General features: G+C 37.9%; 2 protein-coding genes across 3 annotated transcripts; one reads left to right on the forward strand and one right to left on the reverse strand.

The window, feature by feature from the left end:
- The first annotated feature begins 488 nt into the window (after positions 1–488).
- LOC139974420 (uncharacterized) lies at positions 489–7346 on the forward strand. Its single transcript, XM_071981563.1, has 3 exons — positions 489–648; positions 1242–1361; positions 2798–7346. The coding sequence occupies exons 2-3, from the start codon at positions 1261–1263 to the stop codon at positions 3663–3665; spliced, it is 969 nt and encodes a 322-aa protein (XP_071837664.1). The 5' UTR covers positions 489–648; positions 1242–1260; the 3' UTR covers positions 3666–7346.
- Positions 6404–23757, reverse strand: LOC139974419 (CDK5 and ABL1 enzyme substrate 2-like). 2 transcript variants are annotated; one of them, XM_071981562.1, is made up of 10 exons: positions 23102–23757; positions 21911–22141; positions 20903–20989; positions 19138–19267; positions 14293–14443; positions 12932–13050; positions 11875–11981; positions 10898–11034; positions 10396–10463; positions 6404–9124 (listed from the first exon to the last, which is right to left on the reverse strand). In XM_071981562.1, exons 1-10 carry the CDS (start codon positions 23578–23580, stop codon positions 8987–8989), a joined length of 1647 nt encoding a protein of 548 aa, XP_071837663.1. In that variant the 5' UTR covers positions 23581–23757; the 3' UTR covers positions 6404–8986. The 2 variants fall into 2 exon arrangements, with proteins under 2 accessions (XP_071837663.1, XP_071837662.1); XM_071981561.1 differs by lacking the exon at positions 19138–19267 and adding an exon at positions 20127–20256 and having other exon boundaries at positions 23102–23719.
- Between the last annotated feature and the right edge of the window lie 266 nt (positions 23758–24023).

Below are 24023 nucleotides of genomic sequence, written 5' to 3' on the forward strand. Positions count from 1 at the left end.
TAAAATATAATGGTGGTAGATGCAACAAAATTCACTCAGTATAGGCCCTGAACTGGTAGTGAATCCCTCTTAAAGGGATTCTACTACAAGGTTTTTAATGCGCTATGCAACCGATTGCTGTTCCCATATAATCAGTTACCGACAATATACAAACTTACACATAAATATGAAGAAGGAAAACAATATATATATAAACATATATATACATATATAAATATATAGGACTAAATATATATGCCGGATGCTCAATTGTGTAAGAGACCCAGAAGTAAATTACATCACGTAACCATATTGCAATAAAATATGTGAAAATACCATGCTGTGTACGGTACGAAGTGTAGACCAAAATGCGAAAGAAAGAAAAATAATATATGAATATTCATAATGACGTATCACTTTCTACACATAATTGTTGTGTTTACTACTAGTACTACGTGAAATGATGTATGAATGATGCACGCTACTATGTGCTATAAATAACTCAAATTTTGCTACGTAACGCTTACTACATATGCTGTGTATATGTTGTTATTACCGTATCTCACTTAGTCATCGTGCAGTTAGAGGATATTCCTTCAATTATATCACCAAACCTTTTCTACATTAACGTAGACATCGCTTACAGAAAGTAAAACAGTCAGATAATCCGTAAGTATCGTAATAGTCGGTTATCTTTGAGTTTTTTGGCAAGACTTTAAAGCTTAAGTGTTATTTGTCGCACAGACTAACTAAGGCTAAGTAACAATGTAGCTAGGCTAGAGGCTAGGGTGCATATCGCTATATTCGCACTATTGTAATGTTGTCTAGCCTAATTCAGGATACAGTTGGCTTAAGTTTGGCTGACTTATTAGCTTACTAGTGTTGAAACCGGATATCAATAACTATTCAAAACAATGGCCTAGCCTAAAATTATACCTAAAATAGATGCTAAAGTTAGGGCTTCAGTAGGATTAGGAAAATACTAGTAATAGTAATACTAACTAGGCCTAGCCTAGGCCTAGCTAGGCTAAACATGATGTACAAAAAAATGACATAGGAACTAGTCATAATCAAGGATAGGCTTTAGGTTAGTCTTGGCTACAACTTGAAACATGAAAAGCCAGTGTTCAGGTTACATTTCTTTGTAATTTTACATAATAATTCAATGGCTGTCATTGCCACAGACACAATTATGTCTAGGCTTTTCCTCTTGACTGCATTCTTATGACATGTTTATTTTTTCCCCTTACTACTCCTTGTAGATCTTACAAAGGAGAATTAATGCACATAACAATGGAAGAGAAAGAGAGAGAGGTCAGATTGATTGACGACAGCCCAAACCTCCATAAAATATTCAAGAAGTTACAAGTTGACCCTCAAAAGTAAGTTTATGTCATGTTTTGATTTTGTTACAGGTGTGCTGAGATAATAGCCCAGACCTAGTTTTCATTAACGAATGTGTGTGTGTGTGATTTTATGTATACTTGTATGTTTGAATGATTTAGATTTAATCCATTGCGTTGCAGACATTTAATGAGTCACTTGGAATTTGTCACAATCTACTACTGTACCGGTACAGTAATACTGTAGCATATTCATCGGTTGAAAGAAAGCTAACACTTTATTTGTTACCTCTCACTGACAACATTGCAGCAAAAACTGAGAAGTTTAATTCTAATGTTTGCAAATTGAACCCCACTTACAGTATTACATCAATATTTGTGAGATGCAAAATCTTCTGCATTGGTTGGAACCTCTTGTACAGTAAGTTACAGCAGTTTATTTATTAAAAGCAGTCACATGTACATCTCTTATATAGTAAAGTTGGTATCCAGTCAAAACGTCCCTTTACCAAAACGTCCCCGCTTTTTTAAGACCAAAACGTCCCCGCTTTTTACCAAAACGTCCCCGCAGTCAAAACGTCCCCGTGACAAAACGTCCCCGCTTTTATAATCAGTTGGAATGCAAGTGTGGATGTTTTTAGTTCAAATCAACGAGTAAGGATAAGTATAGTTCAGGTTGAAAACACAGTTTTTAGGGAGTGGGAAGTGCCGGTTATGAGGGCGGAAACATTTTTGAGTATAATTTTCTGAGGTAAGATACTATAAATAGAAAAAGGGATGCAAGAGGGCTGTAGATTAATATGATTTTTTTCAAACACAATTTGGTTTCTGAATTTAATACGATATTGAGGGAAGGAAATAAAAAATTTTTTTTTTTTTAGTTACTTTTGGAATATGCAAGACAGGCTGGATGTAAGTGATATATATTTTCCTACAGCACACTACGTTTATTTTATTTTTCTGAATTCAAATTATAACTTAAAATTAATATATATTCACAACTGTGAATGAATGTGATAGACAGGGACGTTTTGACTTACGGGGACGTTTTGACCAACGGGGACGTTTTGACCAAAAGCGGGGAGGTTTTGGTAAAGGGACGTTTTGACTGGTAAGCGTAAAGTTAAACCTTATAATGCAAGTGCATATCACTGGACAGTCGGAAAATATCTACTCGGTATCGCTTCGCAAAATGGACAAATTGCTATATACCTTGTGAAGATGTACTGTACAGGTGATAGCAGTATCTGGACACAGGTAACATAGTACTTTGCAAGGTAACGTTCAGAGCCTTCAAAAGTGCTATACAAAGTTCAAGCACTAAATTATGCCCTGAAAGTGCTATACTGTAGAACTTATAGCAAAATTGACTCAAACCTTATTACTACCCACTGTTTGTTTGGGCTTAGAATAACAGTTTGTTACTTTTTCATTTAAAAAAATAAACTATTTCATTTGTAACATTTCTCTTACAGCAGGAAAGATCTTTGGAGGAGAAGAAAACTCATGCAAAAGACACACAGCTGGCATCGATGCCCTTCTCTGAAAACCTTTCACAAGACCACAACCTCCAAGAAGGCGCCTCTGGTCAGGCCAGCAAAGTTCTGCGTGGTGAAATACCGCAGCAACCGGAAGAATGATAGCAATCAAGATGCCGTCTTTGTGAACGGTTCCAATCCGTCGAATCTGAAATTCGACGGTAGCTTCTCGTTTTCTTGCCCGTCTAACTTTAGCGTCAGCCAGACGGGAGGCTGGAAGACCTCCCTGACGCGGCGGAAGAGACTGCATCCGGCAGAGGAGAAATTTCAAAAGAAGAGGATGGCAAAGAGGATTAGCGGAACCAAAGATCTCATCTTGACCGAAGGACTCAGCATCACGACAAACAAAAATAAATTGCCGTCCTTCAGAACGTTAGCGACGATCGAGGAAGAACGGCCGGAAGAGGTCAGTGCTAAAGTTCAAGAGACAAGTCGTTCGTCCTCTTCCGTCCACGGTCATCGTGGCGCAAGTGCGGACGTCGTCCCGCAAGCTGCAGCATTTTCCTGTTTCGCCGATTCGGCCGGCTCCTCTTTCGCTAACGTCGGAGCTCGGATCGAGTACGGAGTGCCCGATCAGAAACCGCCGCAGAACACTTTTGCCAAATGGAAGTATCGAAATTCGGAAAGAACTTTGAACAGGAGGGGCAATATCGCAATGTCCAAACAGTCGTGTTCCCAGCAGGCCAGATTATCGCAGGCAGCGGCCGTCGATGACACGACGGTGGAAGAATTGGCCGGTTATTTTGACAACCTCGTGCACATCCCTAAAAAGATGTCCGCTATGGCGGAGATGATGTATACGTAGCCAAATCCTGCGACTGGGATTGAATAGTTTCTATATTTTTTTGTTGTGGAAGCGAGCAGATTTACAGTTACAGTGCAACTCACACTTGGAGAGTTATGTCATTGAAAAACGTGAGAATGAATGAAAGTCTAAGCCAGTAGCACCGTAGAAGTCAGAGGAAAGATATCATAAATTGCATCTGGATATCCCCACCCCCCCCCCCCCTCCCCTACCGTTTTCTTCCTCTGGATATCAAAATTAATTTCAGCAGCTCTAGCAGTCCATGAATTAGTATTCTCAGTATCCTCCATAGACTATAAAAGAGACAACATCTTTAAGCTGTACTCTAGGTTCGTTTTCCTGTTTGTAAATGTTTGGGACTTATCCAGAGACATCACCGCAAGGTATTATTATAAATAGTAAGCAATTTATTTGCAAGGTTAGTCCATACTGAACAGTGGAACCTTTCCCCACACTTTCCTTCCCACACAGATAAAAGACAAAGCAAGACTTCAATGTAAAGTTCCTTTGAAAGGAAGAGAGACAAGCAGAGATTTTAAAGTGTTTACTTTATTAACTAAATATTCTGTTTCCCTGTTGTGATCATCCATGATTGCAGTTTTCATGTTGAGTTTGTTTCTTCTTAGAATATAGAGTAAATCCATTTCTAGAAATAATTTTACTAGATACCGGTGACATTTGTTCAAGTTTTTGGTGGACCCTCTCATCCAGTTTGTATGTATGTTAAGTTCAAATCGAGACATTCATTCGTGCTGTAACTTGTACCAGCGGTACCCATCATATGGCATCCACTATCTCTCTTTCGATTGCCCGTCATCTTGATGTCAGTAATGATGTAGTGTCGTTATTTGGGGAAGTTTTATGTTTGTTACCAAGCAATCTATGTTTGAATATATTAAAAAGAGTCGAGATGTGGAGACACTTCTGTTTGTTATTTTACAAAGTAATTAATCATTGTACTTATTATTAATAATCTCTAAACGTTGAATGAGGATGTGTTCACTGAAAGAGGAAAGTGGTTGGCTTCTAAAGGCTACAGTATATTATTAAGCTGTTAATAATGCTTTGGATTGTTTATTTAGACTTGATGCATCAATTCAGAATGGTTGCATCCAGTATATTATTCCTTCTGAAGGTTAAAATAACAGGCTCTCTCTCTCTGGAGTAAATAGGTATCAAGGCTTGTCAGTAACAATTTAGTCAAACAGCTATTCTATTTCTCTGTTTTGAGAGTCTATGTGGACATGAAAAAGAAAATATTTATTTTGTCTATTCTTTTTTCTGAAGTTGAATTCCCCCGTCTTAATTTGAATAGACAGCGTCATTATGATAGTAAATTCTGATATCGAGTTAAACAAGCATAGAGTCAGATCTATAGTTTATTTCTGATGTAACCACTGGGTGTCTGAATCTTGCATTGGGTTTCTTGTATGCTCTTATCACTGAAGTTTGTCCATTCTTAAATCTATATTACAAATGCGGTTGGAAAGTCAGGAGGTAAAAATTTTCACTTACAGACGGTTGTGCACCCTTCACCTCTTGCCTCTGTGTTCCCATAGTCTGTGTTCCTGTAAAAGGAATGACATGAAGTGAAACGTGGCGCTTCAGGAAATTGGATCATTGTTTGGGATTCAGTTTGACTGATTCCACAAATTGTCTTAGTATATATAAAGAGGTAGTTGTTCCACAGGAGATTGTTGCAATTATTGCAAAAATTACCGATAAATAGTCTCAATATAAATTACTTTTTCCTCCCCACCCCCCCCTCCCCATCTTCTCACCCTTTGACTTCCCTGTGCTGTAACAGTAAAAAGAGTTTCATAATTATTTATTGTTTTAGGTCCTCAAATTTGTTTTGTGAAACATACAAACAACAGATGTTTTTTCTGTCTTATTACATATCATTGTCTAATGTGCCTTCTTTTGTTTATTGCTTTACTATCAGCTGGTCCAGAGGCAACTTATATTAAGAGGAAGGGGAAGGATGTGGCCCAGGGGTAGTTGAAATTGATACCCAGTGTAGGGGTATGGCCATATCTCTCCCCCCCCCCTACAAAAAAGTTAAGATGTGAAAATACTAAGCTTGAAAAAGGAGTGTACAGTACATCACCATAGCCTGTAACCTAAGTTTGACACTTGGTCTAGGCATCTATCTCCTGCATATGCAGTGGTGCATTCCACACCACCCTGAAAGGATGGTAGGCTGGGTTAGCATTCTGAAACACTAAACTCATTCCTTTCATGACAGGGTGGTGAGTAGGGTGTCATTGAGATATTTAACCTACTAACAAGGGAGCATATCCCCCCCCCCCCATCCATCATCCACTTTCAAAATAAAATCCAGCATGTACTTCTAATGATGTTTCCAATGATGTTTATGTTTGTTGCTTTTATGATGTTTCCATAGGAAAGAAAAAAAAAAAGTATCTACTCTACCAAACCATATTATTATCCCCCATAGGACCTCTTGCGAGGTCGAACAGGGGTAAACTCCTTTTTGTTGTTGAATGATGTTTTTTTACTCTCACGCCAACATACGTTGGTACTGTATTTCAATTTCAACTGCATCCCATAAAAGATTCTGGGAAAATCCCCCAGATTTCTTTATTCCATTTAAAATTATACCTCGAAACAAAAACGTACATTACATCGTAGTAGGGAAATTGGGTTAGGATGGGGGAAAATAATGAGTTTTGAGCCCCAAAAATCATTCACAGAAATAAGGAACAAAATCAGAATCATAGTTATATTTCTGTATTTACTTAAGTTATCAGCTTAAAACATTGCACATAAATATACCCACAGCACATACACCGCTGTAGTGTATGTACTTCCTGTTGTTCATTGATACTCTGTTTATTAACTATCATTTATAATACTTAACTGACTGGCCTTTTTGAATATGAATAAAGGTGAGCAGCATTTAACCGAGAAGGAAGTGGTAAAAAATTAAGTATTATAAGGTTAACTTCCTCCTTAGTGCGTGCTGAATTGAATTGTTTTGCTCCTAAGGACATTATCTTCCATTCCCCAAAGTTTGTGGGCGACTGCCTTCTCTGCTCACTATAAAAAGTACATTCTGACCAACAAGAAAAATATTTGAGGGAAACGGGTGAAAAATGTCACATTGTTCCTACTTCCTACGTTAAAAGAGGGAAGGAAGCAACCGTTTCCTGATGACAATATTAGCATCAAGACAAAAATGACTGGCTTTTGAACAACAAAACAAATCTTGTATCCTTTTCCAAGGTTAAATCTCATCAGTACTCCCCCTGCCCATACCCCCTCCCCCGCCCATTCCCCTCCCCTGCCCATTCCCCTCCCCCATCCCCCCCCCTCAAATGTGCCAGAAAGTCAGGCGACAATGGCCTCCCATGCTCAAGTTTCACTCAAGCATTAAGTAAAAACCCACCCAGACATTTAAATACCGATGACATTCAAAAACATGTGGGAAAATGGCTTGCCTGTTTTATGCTTTTTGAAAGTCTGTCCAAGAGTGACAACTATTCAACTTGCTAACATATTCACGGCAACATTGACGGTTCATCATTTGTATTTCCTTGGGAGGGGGACTGTTGGGGGAAGGGGAGGGGCATCATTTATCGGACAATAACAATTTGTCACTGGCACTTAGTTGCTGTAATAACACAAAATTTTACAGGACTAAAATTGGTATTGTTGTCTTTCAATTTTTTACTCGAATGAAATTAATGTTGCATAAACTTTTATGCTGGGTGTCAATTTGTTTGGATTTTTGGCAAACAGTAGACGAAATAAGTAGAATTAGAAATGTCAAACAGAGGTTGTCCTCTTAACTTGAAATTTATCCCGTCCTTCCCAGTTTTGCAATATTGGACACTAATACATCTTCGTCTGCACTATGGTGTCTCAAGGCATTCTTTCCTATAGTGTGTGCCACTTAAGCGCTGGCATGTTAAGAAAGGGGGGTACAAAAGCATTATTTGTGAACTAAACTATCACCATGTTTTAAAGGTACTGTAATAGTTTGACCTTCTTTGGTCCCCCCCACTCACTCCCTTCCCCTCCCCACCCCTCATTTCAAACAAAATTGGTCCTTTTCACTTATCAACTAAAATTTATAGATAGAATTCTTAATGTTTACATCAGTTTCCCACTGTCTTTTAATGATTGTGAAAATAATGTGCAATCATGTGCAGTTTAGAGAACTTGAATATCCAGCCTTCAAAAATGTCCACATGTTGGATATTTTTTCTCCCCTCGTCCTGTCAAAACAAAATACTGGATATTCAAAGCTATGCGAACACATACATTTAAAACTTTGGTCATAATCTCATCAATCATTTTCAAATGAGCTGTAATGAGCCAAAACCTCAAGCCTAAAAAAAAGCGATGATTTTAATTTGGTCTAGTAAGCAGAAATCTCAAGTTAACATTTCAAGGTAGGCTGTATGCTCCATGCAGCAACAAACCTAAAAGAATGTGTGCCCTCTATAGTTGAGGGAGTGAACATGTTACACTGTTGAAATAATGACAGACTTTTGTAATGAGCTTTCCAATGTTCACCAGGATCTGGACTTACTTGCCATCCCCCATATTAACATAAGTTTTTGTACAGTTTTACATGAGCAAGGAATCCTTCCACGAAGAAGTGACCTTTGTGACCTTATTTGTTGTAAGTGAGGTACAAACCTCCTATGTCAAGGGTTAATCATCACCAACCTCAAATGACCACTGAAAAACTTCCTAAATATCAACATGATGGTGTTGAGGTATCAGGACTGGTTTATTCATCAACCTGAAGAAGTGAGGTATTACCTCAGCTTGATGTATGGTGCAATATTTATGTCCTGACTATACCGACTTGATATCACAAGTTATATCAATAGTTACATCATGTCCTACTACCTCCATGAGGTAATACCTCAGCCTGGTGTTGTATGGTGTAATATTCATGTCCTGACTATACCAACTTGATATCACAAGCTATATCAATAGTTACATCATGTCCTGTCTGTAAATTACTGGTGCATTGAGGTAATACCTCAGTCAGATGTTGTGATGTTTCACCATTGTCTTGTAACTGCATCAACCTGATGAGAATGAGATGTTGCCTCTAGTTACTATTGTGAGGTACTAACGCTCTCATCTGCAGAAACTTGACGTAATGAGGCGCAACCTCAGTCAGATGTTGTGATGTTTCACCATTTAACTGCATCAAGCTGATGAGAATGAGATGTTGCCTCTAGTTACTGTTGTGAGGTACTAATGCTTTACATCTGCAGCAACTTGACGTAATGAGGCGCTACCTCAGTCAGATGTGGCGATTGCTTCAAGACATGTCACGACTGCATCAACCTGACATAGTGGGGCATCACCTCCTGGGTCGGAATGTGAAGGGCAAACTCAAGAGCAACTAGTACTGGGAACTCAAAAGAGAAAAGGTCCTTCCGGCTCTCTCGGAATGTATCTTCGATTTCCTGTTGTGAAAATGACAATGGTGTAATTAATCGGTGTCATTCAATCATTACTGACAACAAAGGAATATCAAAGCAAATCAACGTCTATTGTTACAGCTTGTACGAGTTATAACAATCACAATGAAAGAGACTTTATACTATGGAAAAAGAGTTTAAACTTATTAAAATTAAAATATACCCTTCAAAAACAGAACCATCCTTTTTCTCTTGTAGAAAATTTCTCACATACACTTTATAGGCAGAGGTCAGTTTTAACCTTTTAATTGTTCAACATCTTCATATAGCTTCTCACAGGTCCCCATTTTGCTTCACTGTGGGTCCTAGTTCTTTCTTTGCAGGGGGCGGGGTCCAAGTTGAACCCTTTCCCCTCCCCATTTGTAAGACAAACAAAATAATTCTGCAGGACTTTGGATGTTAGAAGCCATTTCCCATTGTAAGATCAAGAACAGTTACTATTGACAGTTACTATTGCATTGCTGTACTCAAAATGGAGACGGTAGATGGCCAATGAGAGTCAAAAGAGCCTTTTTTCTTTTTGACTTAAATTTTTATATCTGACTTACCTAAAATTCTGATTTTTTTTTTTTTTTTTTTTAATCTGTATTTTGAAGTACTAATAAATTTGTACTAATACATTTTAAGTCTGTAAATTCACCCAGATAAGTCAAAAGAGGATGTGCCTGGGAAAGTTAGGACACATGGTAACCCTATGCCCCTCCCAACCTCACACAGACCCCAGAGAGGTGCATCAGGGTGATCTATCAGTCTCTAAAATTATTAATTATTAATCTATATTTCAACTGCGATATGATTCTTTCAGCTTTGATGGTTGTGTTTCCAAGGTTATGTCTCACCACCAAATAAATGCATTGGAACAAAATTATGTTGCTAATTTGTTGCTCTAGTGTCAAAATTGATGTTGAAACCTGCATTCTGCATTCCATTATAACCACAACCAATACAATACCAATCTTTCGTTCTTTTTTCTTGGCACTAATAAACTATCACACATTCATGTAAAGGTCCTTTTTTCCCCATATTTCAAACTCTTCACAAGAGTTAGAGCACTCGTAACATTGAGATGTCAACCTTCTTTTAAATGGATTTTCTGGTTGTCTCTTGGACAAAGCACGTCTTACTTATTGGTTGTCCGAAGAGCGAATTTTGGTTGACCGAAAAGTATCCGAAAATTCCAACATAATAATGACCTACATGTATGTACACTGTAGGAGAGGGCATAATTAATTCAATCCAGAGACAATTCAACATACCTTAATTAGTGTCTGTAACTCGGCCCCTTTGATATCATTAAGTTTGGCCGAGAGGAGCAAGCATACACCTGAGAAAGCGAGAAATTAAAGAGGTAATGTTACAGCGTGAAGCAAAATTACATACATCTAGCAAATACATAGACAAACTAGCTAAATGAACAAGGCAATGCAAATATTTTTTTGTGGGATAACATATAGATCATTATAGAGTAGCTAACCATTATCAGATGAAATAAAAATAAACAAGATGTGTGTTTTGAAACTCTCAGTTATGTTCTAAAATTTGGCCCATTTATTCTTCAAAACACAGCTGGATAAAAGGATAACTTTTGGCATAACTAACTGTTGATTTGTAACTATGAAAAAGATCGTAACATTTTGGCAAACTAAAGTCCTTTCTTTCTTGCTTCTTTCTCTTCATATACATAATTTTGATTTTGATTCAACCCCACCCCCTCCCCCACCCCCCTAAACAAACTTCTTCTGAATGGTTTATACGAACCTGCCAGAAGCTTCCTATTTTCTTTATTTATCTTCTCATATAGCACCAATTTTTCAAAGTAGACATAAGCGAGGGCGAGAACGCCTGGATCCAGCTCACATTCATCTACGAGAATTTTCTTCATTTCTCTCTTTATACTGTAAAACGAAAAATGAATGAGATACAATGTAAAAAAAATTACAAAAAAATAAAACATGGCATCACTGTTTATTTTGAAGGTGCTATAAGGAAGGCTATAGTGTTAGCCAAAACAAAATCAGATCCAAATTTGCAGACTGTTTTTTTGGACTTTTTCTGACAAAATCTCACCAGTTGATAATTTGAATACCGAGGTAAACGCTTTGACGACTTCATATGCAAAATGATTTTGCTCGGTCGGTTCGTTTCATTTGTCTCTTTTCAAAAATTGTTGCAAACGTTTGCAACAGTGCAGCTAAGATAATACGCAGTTATACGAGAAGTTTTCTTTGCCTGAAAGCAAGCACACTTGGAAGGGAAGGGACAAAATTCAGACTTGAAGTTTGACTCCTGGTTTGAAATTTGAAAACCTAACAAAATTAGCAGGTGTATGCTCACTTTAAAAAAATAATCTAAGATAATATAAAAGATAAACTTCAGAAAAATAACTGGGAAATTGTTTCAACAAAAAAATGGAAAAGAGCAAATAAAATCTGTGGTAAAAGGCAAGATTTGCACAATTTACCACAGGATTATAATTTCCATCTCTGGGTCTTTAAAATTTGTATTCCTGATGTCACTGGTTTAAATTCTCTTCCAGCCAGTTTGTTTTTGTTTTGTTGCTATTTTCAAACTTTTGATACAAAACATGGCTGCATTTTTTTTTTTTTTTCTGTGTGAGAACACTGATAGCTGTTGATGCTGTTTTTAATATTACATCCAGCAACACAACAATCTGCTATGTGTTTTATTGTCAATTATAAATGCTTAAAGACCACGTGAACACACAAACAACACACCTTCTTAGTTTGCTGAGGGTTAAATCGATACCGGGGTATCTTGCTTTGAACTTCTCGTTGATATCTCTCTTGAGGGCGGACGGCTTTGCGTAGTCAATCACAGACACCTATTAAAGCAGAATGAGAACAGGAAAAAATGATATTTTGCAGTAAGTTTGCAGTAATAAAAAAACCCAGCCCCCCCCCAACCCCAACCCCTCTCACCTCAATACTAAATATATGCTCATCATTGACGCTGGTGATTGAAAGGGTAGAATATTTTTATTTGTTTGTTCAAAGCGACGTCTCAGTATCTTGTTTCTATCGTGAGGTATGGTTGACTCGGTGTAACCTTGATTGGGATGTATGACAGCAGACCAGTGGTCTGTGGGGTCAACAGGGCAGATCCTTTTTAAACGCTTTACTTTCCCATCGTAATCTTTTTCTTTGATTTATCCTTGAAATGTGATACGTTCAGAATGTGTGTGTTTAGTCATCGATGTTTCTCTGTATTTAGTAATTTATTAAAATGCAAGTTTTTATTTTGGTGGAAATATTAGTGCTTTCTGAGGAAAAGTGATTTATATATTACAACGAGAAAGAAAAAAAAGACATTTTCAGTTTAACTGCCATGATGGCATCATTCACTCTGCCCTTTGCATGATGCATGCACAAAACATCACCAAATTTGAGACGGTCGTAACGGAATAAACAAAACATCTTCAGACCTCCACAAATGACCTTTGACCTTCCCAAAAATAAAGTTTATTTTATTCCTTTGCAATCACTATGCACATACCAAATATGAACTTCAAACCAACCTTTAAATTTTGATTTATCCTGTTCACAAGGTTTTCAGACTCTGACTTCTGTTTACCTCACCTGAACTTTGACCTATTTTTTTTTCTTCCAGCAATGAATCAAAACTAGAATCACAACTTGTTGCTACAACAATGTACATATGATTTATATTATCAAATTGAGATAATCATAAAATTTTGAGAAAACCAAGAGACTATCCTGACCTCCTTGGCTTCACCTATTTATCAAAGAAAAACATAATATAAACAAGTTTTACCCGATAAGAAGAAAACTGGAAAAGTTTCTTGTGTTTTCCCGATATCAATTCAGGGTCGTCCAAATTATTGGGGTCATAGATTACACGTTGGCAGGGAATTTCTGGATTTGTTTCGACCTCTGCAAAAGGAAAAACATATTAATATCAAACCCTCAGTCTCAAAGAGTGCTGTCATGCTGATAAACAGGCAGTGTTTTCTGAATCCTGGTTGTTCACTCTGTCAAACGAATATACCATACACGTGGTGATGTAAATCAATGCAGAACTGATAGAATGATCTGAATGCGTTGCTAAAAGGTTACAGACACACTAAGGACGATAACAATGTTGAGATGCATTTTGATTGTTTCTGTTCACTTTCAAACACAATATGAGGGGTGATGCAATGATTTTGGAATAAACAAATGCTCCATTGTGTGAGATCTGCATTCTAGGTTAAAAGGTGGTAAATCCATTGTGTAATAAATGGATTGAAGACTTACCCTGAGAGTATAACTATGCACCCTGAGAGTATGACTCTATACCTGAGAGTATAACTCTATACCCAACAGTATAACTCTATACCCGACAGTATAACTCTATACCCGACAGTATAACTCTATACCCTGAGAGTGTAACTATACACCCTTAGAGTATTAATCTATACACCCTTAGAGTATTAATCTATACCCAAGAGTATAACCCTATACCCGAGAGTATTACTCTTTACCCAAGAGTATAACTCTATACCCGAGAGTATAAATTTCTACCTGAGAGTATAACTCTATGCCCGAGGGTATAACTCTATGCCCGAGGGTATAACTCTATACTCGAGAGTATAACTCTATACCCTGAGAGTATAACTCTATACCCGAGAGTATAACTATACACCCTGAGAGTATAACTGATTATAAATTTGCACCCTGAGAGTATAACTTTATACCTGAGAGTATAACTCTATACCCAAGAGTAAAATTCTATACCCAAGAGTATAAATCTATACCTGAGAGTATAACTCCATACCCAAGAGTACAGCTCTATACCCGAGTGTATAACTAACTCTATAACTGAGAGTATAACTCTAGACTATATAGAGAGTAGAACTTAGGTAGGATAACACCAAAGCAGGGTTGCAGAGTTGTTCTAAAAGAAAATTGGGAAGGGTGTGGGAGATGGTAGTGCCCTAGAAGGTAGCATCAGGGTACATCAACAAATATGAAAAAACAGCAAAGGGTATGGTATGGGGAGGAGAGAAAGGGTTAATGGCAGGGATGGATTATTCGTCTTCAATAAGATGTCTTGTTTGTTATTACAATGTTTTTCACAACTTTTTCTATGTAATATATACACCCAGCAGATGAGATTTTGATAAAGTACCTTACCTCTCTCAGTGATAGTAGACACAGGAGCTATGACCCCTCCAACAGCCAGTGCTGGGGATGTCCCCAATATGCCCTCTGTGACCGTATGTTTCCTTAAGGCCAGAGAGCTGGAGTTTAACGTCGGTATCAGCATGTGACTATAGGACACAGTCTGTGGAAAGGAGAACACAACAAGGCATGAGTATCACATAGTAGGTCACATGGTAGGTCATATGGTAGGTCACATGGTAGGTGACAACATAGCTGTCATGTGTGTTATATGCTTTAGTGAACAGAACCTTGAAAAAACAGAAATCAATGCCATACAATGTCTTCAAGGTCAGTCAAATTCATATGGTCACAATTGCAGATTGAAAGTGTCCAGCAGAGAGGGTCAGATTGATGCATTGAGGGAGATGGAATAGGACAGTCCCTAACCCCCCATTCACCATCAATACCCCCCCCCAACCCCATCACCTCTCCATGTTTTTTGAGAAAGATGTGTCACACTTTTGTTTGATACCAAACAACTTATGAAAAGTGGCTACTATCGCAGTTATTTGACCCAAATGCTGCTCGTATATTTTCAATTTTTATTTCTTTCTGCAAAGTCTACAGTAAAAGTCCACAACATGCAGCCATACTATATCTGACTGGGATGACTTAACCGAACCCATACAACTCTAGAAATAGTTACTGGTACTGCTAATTACTGCAGTGACATTCCAAACATGGGCTTTTTAACCTTCCCCAGATATAAAGTCAACAACCAGCAATTCCAACAGAGCTGTAGCCCTCCCATTCAATGTCCTTGTGTGTTTAATATCATACTAGTTATTATCCTGCATAGCATATGTTTTTTTAATTCCTTCAGAAGGGAGTGATTAGTGAAGCAATGCTGTAACAAATCGTTTGATTATTTGTAACACACTGAATATTCATCAGGATGATTAAATCAAAGGGATTAATTACAGCATACACATTTATGCAAATATCTGAGACACACTGTAGGTAAAATGCTGTGTTGGGATATGTACAATTTCAACCAATAGCTGATTGGAATCTATACATACTCATACTACAACCAATGGCTGTGATTGGTGATTTCAGTTGGGATCTATGCATATTCATATATATTAATATGAAACCTTCAAAACCACCTTGTTATCACTGTTAGAAATTAATTTCAGCATATATTTCCAAAGCAATATGAATTTAAATGAACCACAGGAATGCAATTCTTTGCATAGATTTCATTCAAAAAAAGGATGTTTTCCCATTAATATTTAAGAGTGAAGATGCGGATGATTGTTGAAACTCGATCTAGTTGTGATCTAACTAGGCAGCTCTTCAGGCATAAGCCGACTGGCCCATTGTTTTCATTCGACAGGGTCGGTTTTTGCAGTTAATGACTCCCAGTGGAAGGTTTCTAAGCTGCTTTATGGGAATATATTTTATATCAAAAGGCTAACTGGAGGGTGGAGAAGTGAGTAAGCTAACTGGAGGGTGGAGAAGTGAGTAGGGTGAATTCCCCTCCCCTCCCCCATCCCCAAGTCATAATGCCCCATAAACAAACATTTGTGTCGTGTTATAACGAGGGTAATTGCCATGGAACTATTTTTTGTCAATTTTGAACTGTTTACAACTTTATACGAACCCTTCACCAGATCTGGTAAAAAAAAACACACAAAACTTGCTCATTTGTACTTTTGCAGACAAACACACAGACAAACAGATATCAATATTTTACTACAAATTTTGCTTTGCATCTAATAGTACTACACTGGACACCCAATGTCCAACTTTTCAAGTTATATTCTTGCGCAGCAACGAGCTGCCTGTTTTTCGGATTGTGTCAAACACAAAGAAGGAAACCAAGGCTCTCTAGGATGGAGCAATGAATGGGAATGTGCTCATTTCAAAACGAAAGAAAGAAAAAAAATTGACAACTTTCAAAACTAATATTGTACCCAACACAATAAATCAAATGACATCTTGTGAATGCCTTTTTTGTTATTTTGAAGAAAATAAGACAACTCAGGAATACATTATAAAACACAAATACCAAAACAACGAGAGATTGCACTTTATCAACAACAAAAAAACTAAGGTGGGAGAAGAAAAACCAAATCAACGGTGCAAGGGTGAACAATTTGCCTCCGAGAGGGTGCTTAATTAAAAAAAAATAGAAACAAAGGAACATTTGAAAGACAAAAAAGGAAAACGAGGTGTTGGAACACAATCTAATTCTTCCATACAGCGATAAATAGTGCGAGACCCTTTGGAAAATAAATTGCCCAAAGTGAAAAGAGAAGTTACTGAAGAGAAACTAGAAGATTACACGGATTGCAAGAGGAGGGCAATATTTTGTGATTGTCAAATGTTGTGCTTTTGTTTTGTTTTTTTCGGTGCATGTAAAACTTGGATGGTGTGTGTAATTAAGGCAATATAGTAGGCTCTGATGTGGCATACCATACATAACGAGCTTAAAGATGCTAAGAGAGTGGCGAGAAGACATCAAGTGCATTTTCAACCACTTGTCATGCAATATCTGAACGACCAATTTATTGAGTAATGTCTCAAAATATCGATTTCAAAGGACAAGGAAGATCCACCTCATCATCCTTTCATTTCCATCTCTCCTCCCTCCTCCCCTCCCTTCCCCCCCCCTCCCACTTCCCAGAAAATCATACCCCCTTCCCTTCTCCCACAACCCAAATCCATTACCACCACCTCCTCTCCGCACTCGAGAGAAAGATTCTTCTCATTTATATCGTTATCAGTAAGGTAAATATATTCGAAGTGTTGAAAACAACAAATTTACGGAAGATATGGGATGTTCAAAATGGGTTTGAAAATAGAGATTCACTCCCAACTTGATTTATGGATATTTGATGAATATTTGTATGACAACATTTGAACTGTTTCGCTGAACAAAACGAGAAAAGTACTTTTATATGCTGGTGAACACTCGTTTCTCCCATTCATTGTACAGTGTTGTTTTATTTAGTTTCCATTCTGGCCACTGAAATGCATATTTTAACGTTCATTGTAAAGGTCAATGTAACATTGTGCACTTTATTTATAGCTACTTGAACTCACTTGAAGTCACTTTCAATCTAATTTTGCGAATAAAATAAACTCTGATGAGTCACTCGACAGCATATCCTGTTGACTTAGCAGAGCTAACCAACAGACCTGGCAATATTTAGACCACATACTTGTATTTTTTTTTTTTTTTTCACGAGTGGGCACAGTGGTTTTCCAAATAAAACTTGTTGGATTAGTGAATGAAATGGGTTGTCAGAAATATACAGCATTTTTTCACAATACTCTGAGAAAAAGGTTTAACTCAACAAAAGAGGTGCACAGACAGAAGGACATACAACACACAGAAATTCATCGGAACAGATTTTTAATGTTGATTTTGTTTTAGGTTTTTTTGATAAAAAAATGAAAAAAATTCCCATAAATATGTAATAGTGCAGATCATTAACTTGGATATGTTAAGTTCATTCCAACTAATGAAGGGGGAAAAAAATCCAAGTTGATTTGTATTCCTGATTAATACTAATATGAAAGATGGATCTGAGTAAAAACATTATGTTTACAGTTGCACTGAAATCTTTAAAAAAAACTTGGTGAAAAAATGACTAGGAGGATCTCTTTGTTCGATCAATTGCGTTGTTTAATTGCATGTGACTTTAATTTGAAGGGGGCAGACGGCAAAGATCGCCTCCTAACGTCCCAACAAAATACTGATCTTATATGTACATTCTGTACTAAAATTTCAATATTTGGAATGTTTCTCAACGAAACAAAACTTGTTAATTAAAACTTGTTGTGACTTTCTTAACAAAAGGGCACCTTTTACAAGAATGGAAGGATGCTTGAACGAAAAGTGGGGGGGGGGGACTAATATAATGCAAAATATAGTCTGTTGAGATATTTTTTCGTAAAACTTTGAGAATACGTTCCTGAATAGAGTGATTCTGATTCAAATACTTTTAATTTCTATTCTACTCAATAACATCATCCCTGCCTTATCCCTTCATTACATCCCTGATATACACACTGAAAAAAAGTGACATTTATTAAATCTGTTCAGCATATGAAATGAAGGTTTTGCAAAATAAGGACTAATCAAAAATACTTATTTGGATTCCTTAAACATCATTAAAGGCCTAAGAATGCTAAGCATACAGAATTTCATGAAGTATGCTTTTTATACACACATAGGTATGGGGAGGAGAAGCAGAATAAGCAAAAGGACAAGGGCACTGGGGCATCTTGGGCAGATGGGGGGGGCATAGAAGGGTCTGGAGTTTCTTGGGCATGCTGTCATAAATAACTACAGTATGTTGGTCTTAAAGTTGTACCATACCCAACAGTCTACGACTACTTCCAAATTCTTTTGCATGCGATCTGATATCACACCTCCAGCCGATTTGATGAAAACTAGCAATTCTGTTTAAAAGAGCAAAACTTTTCTTCTAAGGCATACAGCCACCCTTTGGATGATGGTCAAAATGTCGAAATGCCTGCGAGGCACACATTTCGTTGTTTTGAATATAAAAAAATAAAAAAAACTGTCAGGCAAATGATTTATGGCATATTACCGCACGTGGTATAGAAGCTTTCGTTACCCCCGGTATAATAAAGCACCATTTCCCATTAAGGTTATGAAAATTCAAACAGGAGGCAGAAGAAAAAAAGAGAGAAAAAACAAATCAAAAAGGTGAGCTGCAGAAGAGAGAACGGCGGCAGAGAGAGGCACAAAAATACAAGAGAAGGAAAAAACCAAAAAACTGTAATTTGGAGATCTACTGAGGATGTGCAGGTGCTGTATGACTACTGCAATGTTACCATTTCCTCATCCATAAAATCTGCTACCCCTAATAAATTAATCATCATCTGCCGTCTCTCTCCTCGAGGGGATCGGGTTATTGTGATCCTGGTATTAGGATGCAAAACTGACGAGGATTCCTGGTCGTATCTGGTCGTTATAGAAGAGAAGGAATTATATCAATGAACAGGAACCAAAAATGAAAAAGTTATCGGCTGTCGGGAGTGGCAGAAGATGTCCGTCCCCTTGTTGGTGTAAACAAACAACAAACTTTGTCATTGGTTGCACGTCCATCCTTTGACCTAAAGCCTTTCAGACCGTGTTTCGGCCGAAGCTTCTAAAAGTTATTTAAGTTTTTTGGCTTTTTTTCCCCCTGAAAACGTACATGATGATAATGTACACAATGCACACTATGACAGGGATGTGCTCACACTGGACGACGGCGGGCGCCGCCAACCAGCACAGACGGTATTTTAACTATTTCCGCCCGGGACAAGTTTTTATGATTAATTTAACAAATTTTACCATTATCAAAATATGGGTGAATACTCAACACAGAAGTTAGTTCGAGAATAGGAAAGAGAAAGCACCATTTGCCATCTAAGCGTACTTCGTTTGCCAAAAAATTTTCCAAAGGGGAGGGGGACCCCTCCCCCAGGACGTGGATCACACTACCGCAGAAAAATCCACCCGGCACTCATATATATTCCCGAGCACATCCCTGCGATAGCGTTACTGTCAATGTAGACTTCATCAGCCACAAGTTTCCAGTAACCACATTTTAGAACCCTGATACGATACCCACAAATTAACTACTAAATTTAAATTGGTTCAAAATCACTCAATTTTAAAGCCGCTTTGTAAGGTCGTTCGGAATTCCGTTTAGAAAAGATCATAATAAAAAAATATGACAATGAACTGCTTCAAGTGTCAGGAAGACGTGTCTCCTTTGAGGGCCTTTTATCTTCTGCCACCCCTTCACAGCACCATTAGGGTGAGATTGCCATACCTTTCCTTCATCCCCTAGCTCTACACCATCCAGGGTGTTTGAGTAAGGAGGTACGTCCTGTGATAATTCCAGTAGCCTCGGTAGGACCACTGAGCCCACTCTGGGTCTGGGCAACGCCTCAGAGTCTCTTCTACCGAAATGGAAACGAACATTTACAAACATAGAGGGGAAGATACCAAAGGAAGAAATGGAAAAACAGTCACGTGGTTTTATTTTCTTTGAGGAACCATACCAAGACTCACACTGGTCACAAAACAAGTGAAAACAACGAAAAAGAAAAGGTTCTTGGTCGTGGGCTGCTTTCAATAATAAGCTCTATCACTGAAAAAATAATTGACCACACTGATGGTGAATTGTAAAAGAGCATGCTTAGTTTGCTAGTATGCCCGACTGTCAACCATCCTCCACCCACATGGCCAAACATCACCCCCACACCCTTCATTTCCCCCACACCCTTCCTCCTCCCCCACCCCCCACCACTGCCTTTCTCCCCCTCCAGCCGCCACAACCCAACAAAGACTGTTTATCATGCAATACTTGCAGGTGTTTTGGTACTTTCATTATCTGCTCGGTTTTATAAATTTAGAACACTTTAAAAGGTCACATGATTGACCCAAGATTTCAGGCAAATTCCAAAAAATTGAGAAGCGTCATCCATACTTCAAGTACTTCATGAAAGCAACAAGAAAACTGAGCCAAATTAACAATGGAAAAGTGCAAATGTAATTTAATATATATATATTTTTTAATGGATTATGAGATGACAGACTACTAACCTGATGTGAGCATATTGTGATGTTCTTTTATATCTCAAATGAGACCAGATGGCAAATGGAACCTTGTGGCTGGATACCAGCACAACACTGAAAGAAAGAAAACACAATGTCTTAATCATAGCATACAGGCCTAGAATTTAAAGCTTTAATCACTTGCTAGAGAGAAGGGGGAAAAAATGCCAGTGCATAAAACACTTTACTAGATAAAACAAAATTCCCACTTGCATATCCTTTGAATTAATTATATTACAGCAACTTTAACTTTCTAATGGCAGGAAAGTGCACTTGTTTTATTCTTCAGGCAAACAACAAAATCTACTGGAATTTAGCCTGTGCTATACCCTGAAAACATTGGAACCTATACTGTCAAATTAATAACTGTTTGTTCTGCAAATGAGCTTTGTGGTTTTATTTCTTATACTGTGAGTTAGTGTAGTTCTTGCAGTATGCCTTAGTCTCAGTATGACACAAGACATTTTATTCAAAGTCACAATGCACGTAATTGCACACAAATATGTCCCTCCCTATAATAAATAAACAGGTGAGTGTCTAAGGCATGGTGAGCTAACAATTGCCAATCCTGTGTATCAATATTCCAGAGTTGCCCACCCCCCCCAGCCCAACCCCCCCCCAAAAATAATAATAATAATATTTATAATTTACACAAACCAGGCATCTGGCAACAACAGAGTAAAGATGTCATCATTGTTTTCTCTTTAAAATATTTAAATCAGCTACTGTACCCACAGAGGACAACAATATTTACTGTGTATAAATGGTTGCATTGCTTTGGTGAAATTCTAAATACAGATATATCTTTGACAGCTACGCAAAGACTGTAATCTTTACAGGAAAGTTCTTAAATGGAAGATCTGCCATCGTGACAAATAAGCTAGAAACAGGATATGAAGATGTGGTTTTCAACTAAAACTTACAATCAGTTTTCCACTGTCCGCCACTGGATTAAAATCCCTTAAAAAAGTGAGTGTCACCCTGCGTTATTCTTACCGACCACCGCTGCAAAAGCCTCTGGTGAATCTCTGCCTAGAGAAATCCATCTCTGCTCCTTCTGGAGGCGATTCCAAACTGGAGAGTTTCCTGATGGTGATGACATGCTGGAGTTCTTCGTTGCTACTGTGATTAGATACACTCAAGTACGGTTCAGATGGGATTTGTTTCGCAAGGTGATGGCGTGGCTCGCTTGAGAAGGATCTGCTTACGAAGAATCTGTCACCGCTTCTGGGAGTAGAAAAATGGACAAACACTCAATAATAATCAGCAGTTCTTTTTACGACTCCTAAGCGACCACAAATGTGGGAGAAACACGTAAGGGCTTTTATGGATTGCAACTTACATGTCGGGTGGCTTCCAATTCAACAATTTAACTCTAATCTGGAATATTTTCAATTTAGAGAGTTATTTCAGAAGGGAAAACTGTAGATTACTCTTGGAAGAAAAACCCACCTTACTATGACCCGGACGCGCATCGAACCCGGAACCTCCCGATAACTAAGCCTCATTGCTTCAACTGCCACAGCCTTTATCCACTTGGCCACAGCATGGGTATACACTTGACATGTATTTAGACAGTCTTTGAAATGTCAATGCCATTCAAAAGGGAATGAGGAAACCAACCATGGCAATATTACCATCATTACCCTTAGGCACTTTGTAAGATGTAGGAATAGGATGCACAGCATAATGCCAGGCTGCGTGGGACAGAATATGTTGTGCTCTGCAGTTCATACAATAGAAGTTGCTGGTCTGTTGAAATATTCTATATTGTTGAATATTGAGTCAGCCATGCTGTAGGTGATTTTGAAGCTTTTAATTTTTGTAACTTGGATGCATGTACATATGCTAGATCAATTCAAGACAAAAATCAAGATAAAACATTCCTAGTGCAGTCAATATAACTACAAGTGACCTTGTAGTGAACCTGCAGTTCCCTGAAGTTCTGAGACATGATCAGCTTTCCATAATGGGTGAACCACGACAACGTTCTTATTCCTTTGAATTGCGATTGTAGTTGGTCTTACTAGCCTAAATCTCGGACAAAGAGGCCACATGCCGTATGGGATATTGTGGATGTTCTTTGAAGGCCTGCTTGGTATTTAACTTTACTTAGACTCAACCTACCCTATATTCAAAGAAATGGGAATGGCCTGTGGCCAACATTGTTAGGTTTAATTAACCTACCCTTTCGTAGGTGAACTCGGTGGAGTATGTCCTCCAGACGTCCTTCGTGTTCTGGGACCGGAAAGAGACCTTCTTAGTTTTGAACTTGTTGAAGATGTAGGCGTTTCATGAACGCCAGTTTCGGTATGCAAGAATGAAAGGGTACTGACATTTGTCGATGTTGCACTTGCACTGTTCCGTTGCCTAACTGACTTACCCTGTGGAGTTTCTAACGTCAGTACATTCGGTATGGAAACACGACTAGGAGTAGTAGTACTGTCACGCACGTTAGCAATGTTAACATTAGGCCTAACTTTAAAACCTACATCATCTTTAGTGTCATCGTCGACAACAGACACATTCTGTTTTGATCCTTCCCCGTTTTTACGGTGCTTTTTCTCTACCTTTCCACTGAGGGAAATATTAGAAAGGAATGTAATGGCCTCAGCTCTTCTTTTAGCAATTTTGTAGGAGCTATGCCTCCGACGACGGTCGGCCATGCTAATTGAGTCGAATGAATGATACACAAGTCAGCTTATGATTCAACTCATCATTCACATCTATCTATAAAATCGAGATCAATCGGTTGGTCCAAATATGGCTGAATTCGTGGTATGTACGTCATATATCAAGAATTCGAATTATGAAATCATTAAATATGGCTGAATATGTATATGTACGTCATGCTTGATGATAATTCGAATTAGTGATATATCATTAAATATGGCTGAACTCTTGATATGTTCGTCATATTTATTGATATCATTAATTTAACATTGAAAGAATTATGATACCTTGATATTATAAATTGATTGATATTTTGAATAAGCAAATTTATTGATATCAAGAATTGAATTCGTGGGTCAGAACTCTTTACAGTAATGTCTCATCTTGTATTGTTAATAATGGTTTTCTTTCCGAGTATTTCAGAGTCTCCACTAAG

Source organism: Apostichopus japonicus, chromosome 9 (assembly GCF_037975245.1).
Source record: "Apostichopus japonicus isolate 1M-3 chromosome 9, ASM3797524v1, whole genome shotgun sequence".
Lineage (NCBI taxonomy): Eukaryota > Metazoa > Echinodermata > Holothuroidea > Aspidochirotida > Stichopodidae > Apostichopus > Apostichopus japonicus.